Source organism: Acanthochromis polyacanthus, chromosome 24 (assembly GCF_021347895.1).
Source record: "Acanthochromis polyacanthus isolate Apoly-LR-REF ecotype Palm Island chromosome 24, KAUST_Apoly_ChrSc, whole genome shotgun sequence".
Taxonomy (NCBI): Eukaryota; Metazoa; Chordata; class Actinopteri; family Pomacentridae; genus Acanthochromis; species Acanthochromis polyacanthus.
The window spans coordinates 4,237,906-4,258,438 of NC_067136.1; the positions used below are offsets into that span (position 1 = coordinate 4,237,906).

Sequence of the window (20,533 nt, forward strand, 5' to 3'; positions counted from 1 at the left end):
ATCATGATGCTGCCACCACCATGCTTCACATCATGATGCTGCCGCCACCATGCTTAATCATGATGCTGCCACCACCATGCTTTAATCATGATGCTGCCTCCACCGTGCTTCATCATGCTGCCTCCACCATGCTTTAATCATGATGCTGCCTCCACCGTGCTTCATCATGATGCTGCCACCACCATGCTTAATCATGATGCTGCCACCACCATGCTTTAATCATGATGCTGCCTCCACCATGCTTCATCATGATGCTGCCTCCACCGTGCTTCATCATGATGTTGCCTCCACCATGCTTCACATCATGATGCTGCCACCACCATGCTTTAATCATGATGCTGCCTCCACCGTGCTTCCTGCTGAGGATGGTGTCTATTCTTTTTCTAAATAAAGCTTAGTTTTGGTGTCTTCAGACCTACAAACCTTCTTCCAGGTGACCTCACACCTCCATGCATCCCCTGACCTGTTGTGTTCAGTGTTCTTCAGTATCATAGTGTGGTTCTCATCCACCAGAGACTGGACCTTCCAGACCCGGGAGTCTTTATCCTACAGTCACTGACCTCAGATCGTGCATTTTCTAGTTAAGACATTTATCTATAAATAGGTCTGAAGATAAATCTGTTTGTCTGATGTCGTTTCTGGACAGGAGGAAGTGGAAAAACTGAATGCAGCTGTGAGTCACCAACAAGTGTTCATCCCTTCAGAGCCCAAAACTGAACCTGAACCTGGCCTGGAACCACCGAGAGGACACAGTGTGAGAGTATAATTTTATTGGTGCAATACAAGATGATACAAACCAAATATTCACCGTTTACACAAAACATCAGAGGCTACAGTCTGTTCAGAGAGCATTTAGATTCACATCAGTCATCATGGAACAGCGAGGAAGAAATCAGATCACGTACAAACACACAGTGATTGCATGTTCACACACCAACACACACACGCCAACACACATACCGACAGCCCTGTAAGAAGCATGACATACAAAAGCTGTAGAAAAATACTCTTAAAAAACCAAACACACAAAACAGCAGCAGCAGCAGCAGCAGCCACTTGGAATGTTTCGGATGTCAGTTCGACCTCGACGTAGAAGAAGCTACATGGGCAGTTTGTTGGACAACTAACCGGCTGTTCCATTTTCAGGGTGATTGGAAGAATCCTACAGAACCTGGAAAGGACTGAGACAGACGGAAATGTTGGAGTGATACTGGAGCAAAACAATAAAACCTGTGGTTTATGAGGCCAAAAGTCATACTTAATGGTGTTTATCGATCAAATATGAGAGGACTATTAAAGTTTAGTCTGAAACCAGTCCAAAACTTAATGTAAACTAGTCTGAAACCAGTCCAAATCTAGTTCTAAACTAATCTGTAACCAGTCCAAAAGTAGATGTAAACTAGTCTGAAACAAGTCCAAAACTAGATGTAAACTAGTCTGAAACCAGTCCAAAACTAGTTTTAACCTCGTCTGAAACCAGTCCAAATCTGGTTCTAAACTAGTCTGAAACCAGTCCAAAACTTTATGTAAACTAGTCTGAAACCAGTCCAAATCTGGTTCTAAACTCGTCTGAAACCAGTCCAAAACTTTATGTAAACTAGTCTGAAACCAGTCCAAAACTAGTTCTAAACTCGTCTGAAACAAGTCCAAAACTAGTTCTAAACTCGTCTGAAACCAGTCCAAATCTGGTTCTAAACTAGTCTGAAACCAGTCCAAAACTAGTTCTAAACTAATCTGAAACCAGTCCAAATCTGGTTCTAAACTAGTCTGAAACCAGGTACAGGCAGAAACTCTCCTTCAGAATCTGTCCATAGACTCATGGACAGGTGGACACACAGGACTTTGTAATTTGTCAGTTAACTTATTTAAAAACCCTCTTATTTTTAGACATGGTGGATTATAGGATGCACTCTTTCAGAGAGTGGGAAGATATCTGTATTATTACAAACCGACAGCAACTCTTCTAAACTTCTAATTTCACATATTTGGAATTTACGAGCTCCTAATAATTCTGTCGTCCACACACCAGGGGGCGCTGCTGCACAGCAAGAGGTTAAACAAATGTTTATAAAGACTCTTCTGTTTTTTTGTGCGAACTAATTTGTAATTTGTGCCTCTTTCATCTACCCAAATCAAAAGGAGTGCAGAGATTAGCGTCAGTCTGAAGAGTCATTAAAGCTATGACCACGGGCGTGTCCTAGTGGTCAGTCATGGTATTACAACAGAATCAAAGCATCACTGCTAGAAAAGAGGTGGACTCCGCTGGGAGAAAGACGAAGAGGACACTTCCCATGACTCAAAGTATTATAGAGTGAAACTGCATAGAGAGGGACGACTCAAGGTGGTAACTGAAACTACGTGGTGAGGAGGGACTCAAGGCGATTACAGTGCTGAAACTGTATGGGGAGGAATTACTCAAGATGTTAATGGTGGTGAAACCGACTTAAGATGGATGATTCAAGGTGTTTGTATGTTCAAACTACCTGGGGAGGGATGATGTATGGTGTTAATGGTGGTTGAACTGCCTGGAGAGGGATGATTCAAGAGTCACATGACTACGCAAAGACATTCAGGTTTCCCCAAAATGGTCCAATTCTCCTGCAGCCTTTTTTTTTTTACTACTAGCTAACTTTAGCAACAACATCTAGTCAGTGAACTCTGCTACTGTTAAAACAGCTGGACATCACTGGCTTCTAAATACATGGCAAAAGCTAATGTAGCTTGGTGCTACTGCTATTAAAACACATTAATAAATGTTGTATATTGTCAGTGTGCTACATTTGTGCTTCATATTCTAGCTGGCGCTAATTCGGCAGTTAATTGTTTGTGTTAGTGAGTCTGCGAGCTAACTAAAACTACAACGAGTTAAGGCTAATGCATGTTAGCATTCGTACCCTTATTAGCAATATGCTACAGTTATAAGCAGGTATTTGAATATTTCTGTTTTTGCTGTGTGTTTTGACTTTACTATTTAAATTCAGGAATAAATCTTTATTTAAACACTATGACATGTCGCTGGTATTTAATTTTAGGTGCTGATATTCAGTATTTGTTCAAACTTCAGGTTTGATCAGCAGCTAATGAGTTGTGGTTCTAAACAATTACACTAAAATGACGTTAGAGTGAGTTCTAAAGTACCTGTTACCTCCTAATGCATTATCCAGGGTTAACGTGGATTATCTGGGGACTCTAAGGGACTGTCGGATATAGATTTAAACTGAAGACAGTGTTGACCATTAAAGTTGCCCAAATAAGTTACCAGTGTGTTGAGAAGCAAAGAAAGTGGTCGTTCGTTCTTGCTGACATTCACACTCAGGCACACGTACAGTACGACATTGTACAGGTAACAAGTTTTACTGCTAACTTTAAGTACAGGCACTATAGAGTGAAGCATTGTGGGAGGTTGAGTGCTCAGCTGGTCTGGTTTTAGCTAGCAGCTGGTTTGGTTTTAGCTAGCAGCTTTGTCATCATTGTGAAGATGTCTGGTATATTTTACAGCCACGTTCCTGGAAACGTTCCTCATAACTTCCTGAAATCAAGCTGCTGTTCAGCCATAAAAGAAGGAATATGAACCGACTCCATTTGGTGCTTAACTCCAACAGACATCAGAGTTTTCTAGAACAGCTAAAGATGTCGGTTCTTGATCAGTAAATATGCATCATAAACTACTTACTGGAGCCACTTTGATTAGCACCACATTAAGATGTCATTTACAGCTACGGTTCTGGAAACTTTGAGGAAGGTTTCAAGGAAATTCGCAGGAAAATACGGGGCTGTTTCAGTGAGAATCAAAGGTTTAACTGTTTAACCGCTGAGTTTCAGAAAGACGTTTTCCTGTTGTCCCTGTTTCCAGGGAGTGTTTCCATCCACACAGAGTTTTAACACAACAATAAACTGAAACTCTGTTTATAACAACAGGAAATCTTCATGTGAACGCAAAGAAAGTTGAGTTTAACTGTGATGTTTAACCACCACTGATGCCTACTGGAGGGTTACTGGAGGCTCCTCAGGGTTTTAAGTGAATAAACACTTCAGCTAAGGTTCAACATGATGCTCAGTTGTGGAAAACTAGTTTAAAACCAATCAAAACTAGTCTGAAACCAATTAAAACTAGTCTAAAACCAATTAAAACTAGTCTTAAGAGAATCACAGTTATCAGTTAAAAACGTCATAGTTTAGTATGTTGTCAGTTAAAAACCAGTCACAATTAGTCTAAACCCAATTAAAACTATTTAAAACCAGTCAAAACTGGTGCAAGACCAGTCAAAACTAGTCTAAAACCAGTCAAAACTAGTTCAAAACCAGTCAAAACTAGTCCAAAACTAGTCTAAAACCAGTCAAAACTAGTTTAAGACCAGTCGAAACTAGTCCAAAATCAATCTAGTCTAAAACCATTCAAAACTGGTTTAAAATCAGTTAAAACTAGTCTAAAACCAGTCCATAGTTGGTTGAAAACGTGTCTAGAAGCAGTCCAAAAGTAGTTTAAATTGTCCAAATCTAGTCCAAAACTAGTAAAAACATAAATCCCAAACTACTGTAAAACCAGTCCAAGTTAGTTCTATAAAATAAATGATCAAAGAAGTTTAATTTTGTTCTGTCTTTTCTAGACTTCTATTGCCCTCAGAGCTCAGAGGATCAGCACATAAACTCAGATTTAGCAGGACGTCTCCTCTTCAAACTTGCATGAATTCAACAGACAGCTGGTGTGTGACATCAGTTGTTAAACCTCAAGTCTACAAGATTCTTTGCTTCCACATGTTCCTGAACTAGAAAACAATCATGAGAACTTAGTGAACGTTTAATAGTACAAAAGTGAGTTCTACTCATCCACAAATAGCTAGCTTGTTAGCATCTGGAGCACTAGTAATCCTACAACTGCTGGGTCAGCAGCCAGCGTCTGAAGGCGATCAGTATAGATATAGGCACAGGTAGAGGATCTGAAGGTATGTGGCGCCTCATGATGACATCACCTCCTCCTGGAATGAACGGGCGCTCAGTTCAGTCGCTCAGGTACGTGTGAACATAGATCTGCTGCTGGATCCATGGTGTGAAATGCGTCACGTTGCTGTAAACTCCGGGTCCGAGCACTTTGCTGAAGCAGACGCTGCCCCACGATGTGAGGCCGAACAGCGTCCAATGACCACCGTCGTCCTCACAAACCAGCGGGCCGCCGCTGTCGCCCTGGAAACAGGAAAGATAACACTGAGGGAAGCTTCGTAAATCAATCACTCCCGTCTTTCACTGACAGCCACCTGAACAGGAGGTCAACAAAACACTTTTCAGGAACTTCTGACGCAGCCCTGAGACCCTGAACTGGTTGTTTCACAACCATCAAGACCTCGAAGTGTGACAAGATCTGAGCACTGAACGAAGGTTAGAAAACCTGTTCAAAATTAGTTCAAAAGTAGTCTGAAATGAGTCCAAAACTAGTTCTAACCCAGTCTGAGATGAGACCAAAACTAGTTCTAGCCCAGTCTGAAACCAGTCCTAAACTACTTCTAAACTAGCCTGAAACTTGTTCAAAACTAGTTCCAAACTAGTCTGAGACCAGTCCAAAACTAGCTCTGACCCAGTCTGAAACCAGTCCTAAACTAGTTCAAAAGTAGTCTGAAACCAGTCCAAAACTAGTTCTAAACTAGTCTGACACCAGTCCAAAACTAGTTCTAAACTAGTCTGACACCAGTCCAAAACTAGTTCTAAACTAGTCTAAAACTCGTCCAAAACACAGTTCAGGGTGTTACCATGCAGGAGTCGACGGTTCCAGCGTCGTAACCGGCACAAAGCATTCTGGGAGTGATGGTCTTCATGTCAAAGTAAGACTGGCACTGAGACAGGGAGATGATCCGGACCTCCCCCTCCTGGAGCTTAAAGGGCACTGAAGACAGAAGGACACCAGAGTTTTACATAAACTCACTGATAAACGAACAAAGAGAGCTGTTAGTATTTACACATGTTCAAAAAAAACACTATGGTTGACAGATCAGCATCTACTGTTGCCACAGTAAACAGTCAAACTGTGATTTTAATGTTCTTTGCCCCAAGTCACTCCCATGTTGGATGGTTTGTGTCACGTTGAATGGTTTGTGTTACGTTGGACGGGTTTGTGTCACGTTGGACGGATTCTTGTCATGATGGGTGGGTTGTTGTCATGTTGGACGGGTTCTTACTCCTGTTGCCCATGTGACCCCAGCCGGTGATGTAGCAGTAGGAGTCCGGAGACGGCAGCTGACCAAGTTGAGGAAGACACACTGGTCTGACGAACGGCGTCTCTTCCACCTGACAACAACAACAACATTCATCAGGACTGAGTGATCACTGATGGATATCATAGAAACATGTTTTGCAGATGACAGCCAGCTGTATTTGTCCATTTAAGACACCGAAACTAAAAGCTCTTCATGAACTTACTTTGAAATCCAGGATAGAATCTAAAATCCTTGTTCTAATATCGAAATTCTTAAGGAGCAGCTCCATCGTATCTTAAAGACCTTCTTGTTCCAGATCATCCTAACAGAACCCTTCTGACTCAGAGTCGAGCTGCACCACGCTGATGTCGTAGTCGACCACGGCCCGGTTGTATCTTGGGTGAACGATGATGGACCGAACACCGCGACTCTGACTGTGAACACCTGGATGGTCGAGGTTACTGAGGCCCAGAACCACCTTCCACAGATCAGCGCTCTCCCTCCTAGAACACAAAGAACCAGTGTAAGGAACATCATCAAACCACAAGAACCTGCAGACTATGTTAGGGTAACTGAGCCTCATCCCTCCCCAGGTAGCTATACCACTACTAACACACTGAGTCATCCCTCCCCAGGCAGTTTTACCACTACCAACACATTTAGTCACTTCTCCCCAGGCAGTTTTACCACTACTAACCCATTGAGTAGTCCTTCCCTAGGTGGTTATCTCTACCCAGGCAGTTTCATGCAGTGTCACCAGCCTTGGCGTTAGTGGAGAATGCCTCCAGAGACAGTCTTAGCACAATTTACCCATTGATTCATCTCCCCAGAGGCAGTTTCATCACAATTTCTACTCTGACTCATCCCTCCCCAGGCAGTTCCTCCACCACTCCTGGAGCTCCCACAGATCCTGAAGCCCCGCCCCTCACCAGGTCTTACCCTTCGAAGCAGTGAGCGACTGTCAGCACCCACCGCCGGGCGATGAGGACGCAGCCACAGACGTGTCCGCTCTGACCGCTCTGCAGCGAGCACTGCCATGGCCACGCCCCCCGCCGTGACACCCGGCCTCCCAGAATCCTCTTCTTCCTGTGAGGGTGGACGCCTACTGCTGCCCGCCGACCACAGTCTGACGGAGACACGACAGTCGGTGAAACACCGTAATAACTCAAACAACACACCAAAATGACATCCTTTATCACCAGGTTCTCAACTTTCCATATGCGTTTTAACTCCACAGAGACAGGCTCATGTCAGAAACATCTGATGGTTCTTGGAGTTTCTGTGGTTTGAGGCTGATAAACTGCCCCTCTGGTTTTTTTATAAAGATTTCATCCAGGTATTCATGAAGCTCCTGTGAGGAGCAACTCCAGCCAGCAGGGGGCAGCACTGTTTAACTCTGACTGGGGGATTACAGCCTGTCGACATGGTCTCCACCTGCTGGTAGCATCAAGGACTACACTCTGGTGGTCAGAAACAGACTGAGGAGGAGGAGAAAGAGAGTTTTACCTTCTCTGGTACAGAGGACTGAGACTCTCCTCCTGGAATGACAGGCGTGGCTGAAGAACAAACAGATCTTTATTAATTCCAGTAAACAGACAGAATCCAATAATTTAACTGTGGAAACTAAAAGATTCTAAAACTGGAGTTCTAGAGCTATAACCCTCCTGTTGTTTTCATTTATGGGCACCAAAAAATATTGTGTCCTTGTCTGAAAAAAATCCAAAAATTCAGCAAAAAAAAATCTCCACATTTCTGAAAAGCTGCAAAATCTTCAGGAAGAAAATTCCAACAATTTCTTAAAAGTTTCCCTAAAATTTTTGCTTAAAAAAAAAATCCCCAAATGTGGCAAGAAATTCTTCTAAATATTTTCAAAAAAAATGAGGAAAAATCTTCCAAAAAAAGTCCAAAAAATATCTAAAGTGATTCCATATATATCAGTAAAACTTCCAATATTTTCTTTAAGAACATTCACACAAAGCTGGATTTTGGTTTATTTTTCCCCAAATGTTCTTAAAGAAACATTTTTAACATTTCTTTTTTTTCCACCAAAAAATGTTCAAAGATTTCCCAAAAATGTTGAAAATGTGGACATCACAAGGTTCACTGTGAAAATATTTGTTTTCACATTTTCAAATTTTAAAAACAGGTCAATTTGACCTGCAGGACGACACGAGGGTTAAAGATGTGGTGAAAGTTCTGGTCCCATGTTGTAAAAACAGCAGACACTGAAGTAGAACTTCCTACAATTCTACAATTTCATTTAGCAGACGCTTTTGTCCAAAAGCGTCTGCTTCCACCGTCAGTTCTAATAAAACGTTCCAGATGTTCTCCTGGGTCCTACCTTCTCTTCTCCAACCGGGCCTGGAGAGCAGAACCATTCCTCAGGTTCCACTCTGGATGGACGTGTAACCAACGGCGACGACCTGGAGCACCTGGTTGGTCGGTTACCATGGAGACAGAGGAGGGAACCCTGCACAGAGGCATGTTCTCATGATGTGTTCACGGGTTCCAGACGGTTCTGGTCCTGCTTCTGGTGTGTTACTAACCTTACCCTAGTCCCAGCTGGCTGCAGGTCAGTCGGCTCAACTCATGGTTCCACTCATCAGCACAGACCTGGTACTCTGCTGCCGTTCTAAAGACCGTCAGGACAGAACCGGACTGGTCTGACAGAGACACTGGACAGAACCAGGACAGAACCCATCAGAACAGAAGCCGAACTACAACAGCACTAAAACAGAACTAGAAGAAGACCCGTACAGAACTAGAACCTAACAGAACCAGCTTCAGAATTTAACACTTTCTCACAGAATAAAATAAATATTACATTTCATTAAACTGACACCTGAATTTCTAAGCGTTCTTCTTCAGGATTTTCTGGTCTAAAATGGCTTTATTTGATCTTCAGGTTCTTTCTGTGTTTTGTTTTGTTTTTTTCCTCAGTTTTCGGTTCTGTTCCGTTTTTTTCAGTTACATTTCTTGTTTTGAAGCAAAAATCCACCTGAAACTACTTTTGTTCTTCTGATGTTACTGAAAGACAAAAAAAAAGCAGATTTATACATTTATGGGAAAAATTAATTCTGGAGTTCCTCAAGGAACGATCCAGGGTCCTGTTTGTGTTTTTAAACATCATCAGTTATCAGAGTTTAATTAACAAAAATACTCTGAACGATTCAGTTTAATGATAACGTGTTGGACACTAACTCTAACCTACTGGATGGTAGTGTGTTGAACACCAGAGTGTCGGACGCTAACATGCCAAATGCTAATGTGTTGGCTGCTATTGTGCTGGATGCTAACGTGTCAGATGCTAACCTGCCAGATGCTAACATGTCAGATGCTAACATGCTGGACGCTACCCTGCTGCATGCTAATGCTAATGTGTCAGATGTTAAAGCCCTGTGGGCTTTAATCAGTGTCGCTATGAGGAAACTCGTCCCACTAAAGTTTCAGTCTCATATTTTTATGATCACCAGCTTAGTGGTATTATTATTATGTTATTTTATATAAAGATGGGAGAACCCGCTGATGGTAACACAGTGTTATTATTATTATTATTATTATTATTAATAAATTTAAAGGACGGTACCACAGTGTTATTCTTCTTCTTATTATTATTATTAATAAATATAAGGACGGTACCACAGTTCCACTCGTCAGAGCTGTCTGAGCAGTGCTTCTTTCCGTCACACCACAGAGTACGATGGACACACTGGTGGTTGTTACAGGACAGCTCATTGTCGCTGCACACCGCTGAGGATGACACAGAAACCAACATTACTACCTTTAGTGTTAACAGGAAGTAAAAAGCAGTCAAACAGGAAGGAGACAGACTCACAGCAGTTGGCCTCGTCCACCAGCAGGGGGCAGTCTGGGAAGCCGTCGCAGATCATACTGGCCTTAATGCACACCTTACTGCCGGGACACTCCCACAGAGCACGCTCAGAACAGCCTGAAAGACAGATGGACAGTCAGTGACATCACACAGTCAATGACATCACACAGGTGTGTGACATCATACAGGTAGTGAACTCACCGCAGTCGTCCTCATCACTGTGGTCGTCACAGTCCAGGTGACCATCGCAGCGTTTAGTCGACAGAACACAGCGACCAGAACGGCATTTGAAGTGACTGGGAGAACACTCTGTTACCATGGCAACAAGACAGCGTTAGTACTCAGGAAGGACATCATCATCATCACCATCATCCTCTCCTTACCGTCCACTCCCTCCTCTGGCAGCAGACATGTGGAGTTTCCTCCATCTTCTGGAAACTGTCCACAGTCGGAGTCTTCAGGCCACTGCAGCCCCACGATGCCGAGCACCGACTCACATTTCTCTTTAGCATGACGACACAGAGACCTGCGGGTAACCAGGAAGTAACAGGTCATTAACTAGTAGTTTACTGGCAGGTAACCAAGTAGTAACCAGGTCATTAACTAGTAGTTTACCTGTATGTATCAGGTAGTAACCAGGTTATTAACTAGTAATTTATCTGTAGGTATCCAGATAGTAACCAGGTTATTAATTAGTAGTTTACCTGTAGGTAACCAGGTAGTAACCAGGTCATTAACGAGTCGTTTACCTGCACTAATTACTAGATTAACTAGTAGTTTACCTGTATTGGTTACCAGATTAACTAGTAGTTTACCTGTACTAGTTACCAGTCCATTAATTAGTAGCTTACCTGTACTGGTTACTAGATTAAATAGTAGTTTACCTGTACTGGTTACCAGGTCATTAATTAGTAGTTTACCTGTACTAGTTACCATGTTAACTAGTAGTTTACCTGTACTAGTTACCAGTTCATTAATGAGTAGTTTACCTGTACTGGTTACTGGATTAACTAGTAGTTTATCTGTACTGGTTACCAGGTCATTCATTAGTAGTTTACCTGTACTGGTTACTAGATTAACTAATAGTTTACCTGTACTAGTTACCAGATTAACTAGTAGTTTACCGTACTAGTTACCATGTTAACTAATACTTTACCTCTACTGGTTACAGGTCATTAACGAGTAGCTTACCTGCATTAGTTACCAGGTTATTAACGAGTAGTTTACCTGTATTGGTTACCAGGTCATTAACTAGCAGTCTACCTGTACTGGTTACCAGCTTAACCAGTGGTTTACATGTACTGGTTACCAGGTCATTAACTAGTAGTTTACCTGTATTGGTTACCAGTTTAACCAGTGGTTTACCTGTACTAATTACCAGTTTAACCAGTGGTTTACCTGTATTAGTTACCAGGTCATTAACTAGCAGTCTACCTGTACTAGTTACCAGTTTAACCAGTGGTTTACCTGTATTAGTTACCAGGTCATTAACTAGTAGTTTACCTGTATTGGTTACCAGTTTAACCAGTGGTTTACCTGTACTAATTACCAGTTTAACCAGTGGTTTACCTGTATTAGTTACCAGGTCATTAACTAGCAGTCCACCTGTACTAGTTACCAGTTTAACCAGTGGTTTACCTGTACTAGTTACCTGTTTAACCAGTGGTTTACCTGCATGGAGGGACCCTCTGCAGGCTGACCGGGTCACACTTGGGCACCAGCAGCGTACAGGCGTAGAACATGAGGTACTGGTAGCAGCCGGTCTGGACCAGGGCCGGGAACAGAGACGACTCCCAGGACACGGAGCTCTCCCTCTGGGACTGGTGGCCCAGGAAGTTGGGGAAGCTGGTCAGGTTGTAGGGCAGGTTCATGCACAGCTCCAGGCTGATGGGTTCACAGCGGGCTGGACAGAGAGGACACTCAGTAATCTATTCCTCTGCTCTGGCAGTACTTCTAAAGTAATCTATTACTCCAGTACTTGTACTCTGTTACTGCTGTACTCTGGAACTCACTGCAGCTGTTGTTGTTTCTGGAGTCACAGCTGGAGCTGGAGACACACTGACAGGAAGTAGAGATGCAGCTGGGCTGTCCAGATACACACCCTGCTGGACCTGAACACAGACACACACACACACACTAGCAGGACAGTTAGCTTAGCAATTTTTGACCATATGTGTCTAATTTCGGGAAATTTGTATATTTTTTGATAATTTTTTTCAAATGTTATGTAATTTTTTTCTTATCTTATGTTTTGCTTGTTTGCCTTTTTCATTATATTTTGGTTATTTTTTATTTTTTGTGTCTTATTGTGTGTTTTTGTGGTCTTTTTGGTCATATTTTACCTCTCTTGTGTTTCTGTTTGTATTTTTGGTCATATTTCACCTCTTTTATTGTTTTTTGGCATGTTTTACCTCTTTTTTGTTTGTTGGGTCATGCTTTACCTCTTTTTGGTGTTTTTAAATCATAGTTAAACTCTTTTTTTGCACTTTTTTTCTTTTGTGGTGAAATTTTGCCTCTTTTTTGAGTTTTTTTGTGTCTGTGTGTAGCTCTTTAGTGTCTTATGTGATATTTTGGATGTTTTTTTTGTCTTTTTGGTGGATTTTTACCTCTTTTTGTGTTTTTTTGTCATATTTTACCTCTATGTTTTTTTTTCTTTGTGGTCATATTTCGCCTGTTTTTCTTTTTGTTGATATTTTATCTGTTTTTTTTGTGTTTCTATTTATATTTTTGGTCAAATTTTTTGTCTTTTTGTGCTTTTTTATGTGTTTTCTGTCAAACTTTACCATTTTTTTTTTTGGCTTTTCGGTCATGCTTTGCCTCTTTTTATAGTTTTTGTGTGTTATTGTGTGTGTTTGTTGGCTTTTTGGTCATATTTCACGTCTTTTATTGTCTTCTTCATCATATTTGGCCTCTTCTTTGTGTTTTTTGTCTTTTTAGTCATATTTCGCCCTTTTCCTTTTTTGTGATATTTTCTTTCTTTTGTTGTATTTTTTAAAAATCTTTTTGGTCATATTTTGCCTCTTTCTTGTCTTTTTGTGGTCATATGTGACCTCTTTTTTGTGTTTTTTGTTATATTTTGCCTCTTTTTGTGTTTTTGTATTTTTGGTCATATTTTTCTAATGTGATGTAATTTTTTTCTTATCTTTTCCTTGTTTTCTTTTGGTTTTGTTTTTTAAAATTGTGTCCTTTTTCATCATGTTGTGGTTCTTTTTTTTTTAATTTTTTTGTGTCTCAATGTGTGTTTTTTAGTCTGTTTGGTGATATTTTGCCTCCTGATTTTTTTTTTTTTGCCTTACTGTGTGCGGGTTTTTTTGGTCTTTTTGGACATATTTATCCTAACTTTTTGGTCATATTTTGCCTTTTTGTGTGTTTTTATGTATTCCTGGTCATATTTTCTCATGTTATGTAATGTTGTTTTCTTATCTTACATGTTGCCTGTGTTTTTCCTGCCTTTTCGTCTTATTATTGGTTGTTTTTGACTCCTGTTGGTCATGCCTGTGGCTCAGCTGAAGCCTCTGTGAATGCTGCTCCGTCCTGACCCTCGGTTCTGGAGATAACCTGAAACCGGCAGCAGCTCTGGAGGATTAACTGTTTGGTGCTCAGCTGCTGAGTGTGAATGCAGAGATGGGCGTGAAGGACAGATATCTCACTCTGCTCTCGGCTGCAGTGCTCTTCATCGCTGCCGTCCTTGCAGTCGTCCTCTCCGTCGCAGCGAAATGCCGATGGGATGCACTGACCGTTGGAGCACTCCAGCAGACCCTGACTCTTACAGGCTGAAAACAGGTTCAGAAACAGCAGCTTCAACAGTCGGACGGCGTGAATCATCACAGTGACTCAGCGCTCTCTCCACGCTCCACCATGTGATCCTCCTCAGGTTTCATGTGGAGACACGACTGCAGCTCTGGAGCTTTGCTTTGGTGTCCAAACACCAGGACATTCCTGCTCTGGGCTGAACGTTAAGGAATCACATGAAGGGTTTTATTTTTATGAAGAATCAGAAACAAAAGTTTTAGAAAGACTAGATTTAAAACTCAGCCCAAAGTAGAAATTATGAGAACCAAAGTGAGTCCAGCTGTGATTCCAGTCAGTCTAACTGATGAACGTGGTTCTAAAATGAGCTGCAGAACCTTCTATGACTGGGTCTATCTTTGTCTGCATCATGGCTCTGCATGGAAAAGAACTGAACAGAGGAAGAGAAATATCTGAGGAGTCATTGTACCACTAATCAGGAGGTCTAGAAGGAGTCATAGTAGCACAAATCAGGAGGTCTAGAAGGAGTCATAGTTCCACTAATCAGGAGGTCTAGAAGGAGTCACAGTTCCGCTAATCAGGAGGTCTAGAAGGAGTCATAGTTCCACTAATCAGGAGGTCTAGAAGGAGTCATAGTTCCACTAATCAGGAAATCTAGAAGGAGTCATAGTACCACTAATCAGGAGGTGTAAGGAGTCATAGTACCTCTAATCAGGAGGTCTAGAAGGGGTCACAGTACCACTAATCAGGAGGTCTAGAAGGAGTCATAGTTCCACTAATCAGGAGGTCTAGAAGGAGTCATAGTTCCACTAATCAGGAGGTCTAGAAGGAGTCATAGTTCCACTAATCAGGAGGTGTAGAAGGAGTCATAGTTCCACTAATCAGGAGGTCTAGAAGGAGTCATAGTTCCACTAATCAGGAGGTCTAGAAGGAGTCATAGTTCCACTAATCAGGAGGTCTAGAAGGAGTCATAGTTCCACTAATCAGGAGGTCTAGAAGGAGTCATAGTTCCACTAATCAGAGTTCCTAAAATGACTCCACAGACAGTGAACTACTTTCTCCATCCAGCTGTAAAAACAGACTTCAGCTGCTTCAGACTTGGATCAGAGGTTCTCCATGGAAACCAGAGTTAGTGCGAAGCTCAGACAGTGTGAAGGAACCTTCAGAACATCAACCTCTATGGACGGAGGACCAGAACTAAACCTGGCTGCTGCTCACATGAAAGTTTGCTGAAGAACATGAGAAGAAGCCTGATGGATGCTGGAGAACATTCTGTGGTCAGATGAAGATCAATGAGTTGGGCTCAGATGGAGTCCAGATGTTTGGTGAGAACCTGACCAGGACTACCAGAGTGGATGGATGGTCCTGACTGTGAAGTATGGAGGAGGCGGTATGATGATCTGGAGCTGCATGAGGTCAGAAGGTTTGGACTGATTTTTAGTCATTTTACAATGTTTTTGTCATTTTGGCCCAATTTGGCGTCATTCTGGATTACTTTTTTGTCATTTTAGACCATTTTTTTAAGTCAAAGTGGTTCCTGAAGCCAGCAGAACCTCTGAGGTGTTCTCCAGGGAAAGGTAGAACAACAGAACCCCTCCATCAGAGAACAGCTGAAGAACACAGAGAAGGAATGAGTGGACTCTGAGGACTGAAGGAGGAACCAGAGAACCTCACCTTAGTTCCTGCTGTGGAGCCTGAAGTAATCTGATACCAGACACACAAGTAATCTGATTACTGCAGACGTCTTCACTTTTCTGTAACTCACAGCAGTTGAGTTCATCACTCTTGTCCAGACAGTCGTGATCTCCGTCACACAACCAGTCTCTGGACACACAGCGGCCGTCGGCACAGCGATGCTCACGAGTCGGATCGCACACTGTGGACACACACACACACACACACACACACACACACACACACACACACACACACACACACACAACTGTGAAGATGTGAAGAGAAAGCTGAAAACATTTTTAGAAAACATGAAAGTCCTGCTGCTGAAATCAAGAAAACCACAAACTCTAACTCAAAACTTTGTTGAGACACAAAAGCAAATTTTTTCTCTAGAACCTTAAAAACTTAATACGAGGACACAAAAACATCAAATAACCACAAAGAGACACGAAACATCTACAGAGAAGAAACGACAGACACAAAAAGAGTCACCAAAAAGCACAAAGAATACAAAAAAGCAAAACAAAAGCATGCAAGAATCAGCCTGAAATGATACAAAAATCCCCCCAAAGGCACAAAAGTTACTAAAAAAGACACAAAAACACCACAAAGACAAGATGAATACAAAAACACAAAGCCGCTAAACCAGTACCACAAAAACATGCAAGAACCACCACAAAATGATCCAAAAATCATCTCAAACACAAAAACGCCACAAAGAAACACATACAGACCACTAAGAGACACAAAAACACCACAAAGAGACACAAAACACAACAAAAACATCTGAAAACAATACGAAAACCATCTCATAGACACAAAAACAACACAAAAACATTCAAAGCTGCCATAAAATGAAATGAACATGACCTGAAAGACACAAATCACAACAAAGTGAAACAAAAACACCACAAATCGAAACAAAAACACCACTAAATGATACGAAAATCATCTCAAAGACACAAAAACTTTTAGGTTTAGTCTCCAAAAAAGTACCACAAAACATACAAAACCACTGCACACTTACGGTGTTAGTCTGTTACTGTGCATTACTGAGTGTTGCTGTGTATTAGTGTGTGTCAGTGTGTATTAATGTGTGTCAATGTGTGTCAGTGTGTGTCAGTGTGTGTTGCTGAGAGTGTGTTCAGACATACAAGTCTAAACATGTGCTGGATGACAGCTGCTGGATTCCTCAACTGGGTCACTGTGTGCATTAGTGTGTATTAATGTGTATTTGTGTGTGTTAGTGTGTGCGTTTGCGTCTCACCACAGGTGTGTTCATCACTCAGGTCTCCACAGTCGTCGTATCCGTCACAGACCAGGCTGGGAGACAAACATCGTCCGGTGTTGCAGCGAAACTCTCCGTCTGAGCACACTGGAGACACACACAGGTCACATGATCACAGTGACATCACTTCCTGTCCCACACACATCCAGGAACCTGTGATGAACACGTCAGTATCAAGGGTTCATGGACCGTTAGTGGCATCGAGATTCAACAGGAATTTAAAAACCATCTCATCTCCAACAACAACCACATCAAGGGTTTCAACTCTCCCACAGTCCTTGAACATATCTTAGGTCCCTCTGATATCTGACTGAGGGTTCCACTGGTTCTACTGTTTTTTTGTTATTCACTTTAGATCTTTGGGGTTTGAGAGTTTGCATCCAAAAGTCCCAGTGAATCTCAGATGTGTCCTTATCTCTAGAAGTACAGTACCACAGAAACCAGAGTAGAGATTGGTACGATGAGGACCGAAGGATCCACTGAAAGAGGAATTGAAGGCGTCCAGCTGAGGAGTTCAGTGGACCCTGAAGAGATGAGAAGAAACTGGAAGTTCTGGTGATAGAAGTATGTCTGGAAGAAAGAGGAAAAACAACTCACTGTCACCAGGAGGGGAAAAAAGCTCCACAAATAAGGAAGGAAATCAACATGACGAGGTCCAATCCAGAAAAGAGATGTTTGAGAAGGGCTGATCTGAAGGGTTGAGGATCTACAAAAACACACTGTTGTCCAAACAACAAGAAACAGAAATCTTAGGGGCTGAAAGGACAAAAACTGGACCTATGAAGACTGGAAACAAGTTCTCTGGACCAACGAAGGCAAGGTGGAACGAAGACAAACTGGTAAAGCACCATAAAACATGGAGGAGGTAGTATCATGGTCCATAACACCCACAGTAAAGCATGGAGGAGGTAGTATCATGGTCCATAACACCCACAGTAAAGCATAGAGGAGGTAGTATCATGGTCCATAACACCCACAGTAAAGCATGGAGGATGTAGAATCATGGTCCATAACACCCACAGTAAAGCATGGAGGATGTAGAATCATGGTCCATAACACCCACAGTAAAGCATGGAGGAGGTAGTATCATGGTCCATAACACCCACAGTAAAGCATGGAGGATGTAGAATCATGGTCCATAACACCCACAGTAAAGCATGGAGGAGGTAGAATCATGGTCCATAACACCCACAGTAAAGCATGGAGGAGGTAGTATTATGGTCCATAACACCCACAGTAAAGCATGGAGGATGTAGTATCATGGTCCATAACACCCACAGTAAAGCATGGAGGAGGTAGTATTATGGTCCATAACACCCACAGTAAAGCATGGAGGAGGTAGTATCATGGTCCATAACACCCACAGTAAAGCATGGAGGAGGTAGTATCATGGTCCATAACACCCACAGTAAAGCATGGAGGAGGTAGTATCATGGTCCATGACACCCACAGTAAAGCATGGAGGAGGTAGTATCATGGTCCATGACACCCACAGTAAAGCATGGAGGAGGTAGTATCATGGTCCATAACACCCACAGTAAAGCATGGAGGAGGTAGTATCATGGTCCATAACACCCACAGTAAAGCATGGAGGAGGTAGTATCATGGTCCATAACACCCACAGTAAAGCATGGAGGATGTAGTATCATGGTCCATGACACCCACAGTAAAGCATGGAGGAGGTAGTATCATGGTCCATAACACCCACAGTAAAGCATGGAGGAGGTAGTATCATGGTCCATGACACCCACAGTAAAGCATGGAGGAGGTAGTATCATGGTCCATAACACCCACAGTAAAGCATGGAGGATGTAGTATCATGGTCCATAACACCCACAGTAAAGCATGGAGGAGGTAGTATCATGGTCCATAACACCCACAGTAAAGCATGGAGGATGTAGTATCATGGTCCATAACACCCACAGTAAAGCATGGAGGATGTAGTATCATGGTCCATAACACCCACAGTAAAGCATGGAGGAGGTAGTATGGTGAGATGATGTTCTGCAGGAGTTCTGTTGGAACTTAAGGTTACCATGAACAGAACCTCTTCATCCTCCATCTTCATCAGTTCCATCTGGACTCAGACTTGTTGGTCTACAGGTAGTTTTACAGCAGATCCTGACTATAAGCTTCTTCTCTTTCAGGGTTACCTAGGCAACAAGAGGAATGGGTTCTACTACAGATGGTTTGGACTATCAGTCTCCATACGTCTTGAACTGAACCGATCAGTCAGAGTGGACCAGCAGCTGGTCATTGATGAACTTAAAACTGGTTTAGGTGAAGCTCTGGTCTCTCCTCCAAGCTTGTTGGTCTGTGGTGTTCACATGGATAAAGTCCGGTTGAATGGTTTCATCTTTCAGATTTAGTTTTAGAACAGGAGGACAGTTTTCTGCTGTCAGAACGTCCATCTACATGAAGCTTTAAATCAGACTTTCCATCAGCGTCTCCTGATGGGACTTCTACAGTCATGTTCCTCTCCAGTGTGACCTCCTTGGGTCTCCTGTCTGTCCTGTTTTTTCTCTCTGTTCTTGGCTTGTGTTCCGTCTCTCCACCGGTTCCTCCTGTTTACGGCGCCATAAAGCTACAGAGGAGGTCAACAAACAGAAGTTCTCTCTGCATTCCACTGGGCTCAGCCTATGGAGGCTTCCTGTCGCCATGACGACCACACGCACACACACACACACACACACACACACGAACAGGTCGATGAACTTTCACACTGCCGTCATCCAGTGTGTCACCTAAAAAACAATCACCATGACGACAGGATGAAAATGCATCTTGCTCTTTGTACAGATGACAATACAGCGTGTGTGGCCGTCGCCATAGCAACACAAGGCATGTGTGTGAACAAAATGTACATCCACCTGTACAGACAACGTTTGTCCCAGCAGCCTGGAGACAAAGAAAGTTGTGTTGATATGGTTTTCTCAGCTTCATGACCTCTTATCTTCTCCTGACTGATGCCAGTCGACTACAGCTGCTGATTCCTCTGATCCACTTTAAATGTGACCCAACTGTCCAAAGTGACTAAAACACGTGTGAAATTATTAACAACCTGCAAAATTGGCACAAAAACTGTTAAAGCCAACTCAAAACCTTGCCCACATTACCTCAAAAATTGCCCAAACTGACTAAACAATAGTCCAAGGTGGCTTAAAAAATGTCTAAAATATTCAAAAGTTGCCTGAGATGATATCAAAATGGTCCAAAACTGTCAAAATTGACTCAAACATGTCCTAAACTCACTGAAGAGATTTCTAGACATAAATTCACTCAACATTTGTTCAAAATGACTAAAAACATGTCTAAAATTATTAGAAACCTGCAAAACTGGTGAAAAACTGTTAAAGTTGACTCAAAATTAGTCCAAATTTACTCAAAACAACGCCAAGGAGACTGAAAACATTTTGATAATGACGCTAAAATTGCCCAAATTGACTCAAAAATAGCCCATGGTCGCTGGAAATACGTCTGAAATTATTCAAAAGTTGCCTAAGTTGATGCAAAAATAATCCAGATTGACTTAAACTCTGACTTCAATAAATAAAAAAAATAGCCCAAATTGACCAAAACTGTCAAAATTGTCTCAAAAATGTCCTAAACTACTGAAGAGATGTCTACATAAATTCACTCAACAATTGTCCAGAGTGACTAAAAACATGTCTAACATCATTCACAACCGACCCAGAATGGTGGTAAAATTGACCAAATTGACTCAAAAATAGTCCAAGGTGGCTGGATAGAAATTACTCAAAACTTGTCTGAGATGATGCAAAAATGGCCCAGAGTGACTGA

General features: G+C 42.1%; 1 protein-coding gene and 2 long non-coding RNA genes across 15 annotated transcripts in view; 2 read left to right on the plus strand and 1 right to left on the minus strand.

The window, feature by feature from the left end:
• Positions 1–755: 755 nt before the first annotated feature.
• Positions 756–20,533, minus strand: part of corin (corin, serine peptidase) — a 36,314-nt gene continuing 16,536 nt past the window's right edge. Inside the window, 17 exon segments of the mRNA XM_051944362.1 lie at positions 756–5,181; positions 5,742–5,875; positions 6,168–6,276; positions 6,526–6,688; positions 7,125–7,311; positions 7,692–7,741; positions 8,527–8,655; positions 8,737–8,860; positions 9,825–9,935; positions 10,021–10,134; positions 10,219–10,326; positions 10,401–10,543; positions 11,689–11,920; positions 12,030–12,128; positions 13,668–13,790; positions 15,533–15,643; positions 16,712–16,819. Of these exon segments, the coding sequence (XP_051800322.1) occupies positions 4,999–5,181; positions 5,742–5,875; positions 6,168–6,276; positions 6,526–6,688; positions 7,125–7,311; positions 7,692–7,741; positions 8,527–8,655; positions 8,737–8,860; positions 9,825–9,935; positions 10,021–10,134; positions 10,219–10,326; positions 10,401–10,543; positions 11,689–11,920; positions 12,030–12,128; positions 13,668–13,790; positions 15,533–15,643; positions 16,712–16,819 (2,228 nt within the window). The 3' untranslated portion in view covers positions 756–4,998.
• On the plus strand, positions 14,134–14,787 carry LOC127532546 (uncharacterized). 10 transcript variants are annotated; one of them, XR_007939969.1, is made up of 3 exons: positions 14,134–14,249; positions 14,352–14,485; positions 14,520–14,787. It is a non-coding gene; the product is annotated as an uncharacterized LOC127532546 (long non-coding RNA). The 10 variants fall into 10 exon arrangements; XR_007939973.1 differs by having other exon boundaries at positions 14,352–14,385; XR_007939966.1 differs by having other exon boundaries at positions 14,135–14,249; positions 14,284–14,485.
• On the plus strand, positions 17,311–19,655 carry LOC127532547 (uncharacterized). 4 transcript variants are annotated; one of them, XR_007939976.1, is made up of 4 exons: positions 17,311–17,898; positions 18,028–18,156; positions 18,243–18,371; positions 18,501–19,655. It is a non-coding gene; the product is annotated as an uncharacterized LOC127532547 (long non-coding RNA). The 4 variants fall into 4 exon arrangements; XR_007939975.1 differs by having other exon boundaries at positions 18,071–18,156; XR_007939978.1 differs by having other exon boundaries at positions 18,071–18,156; positions 18,587–19,655.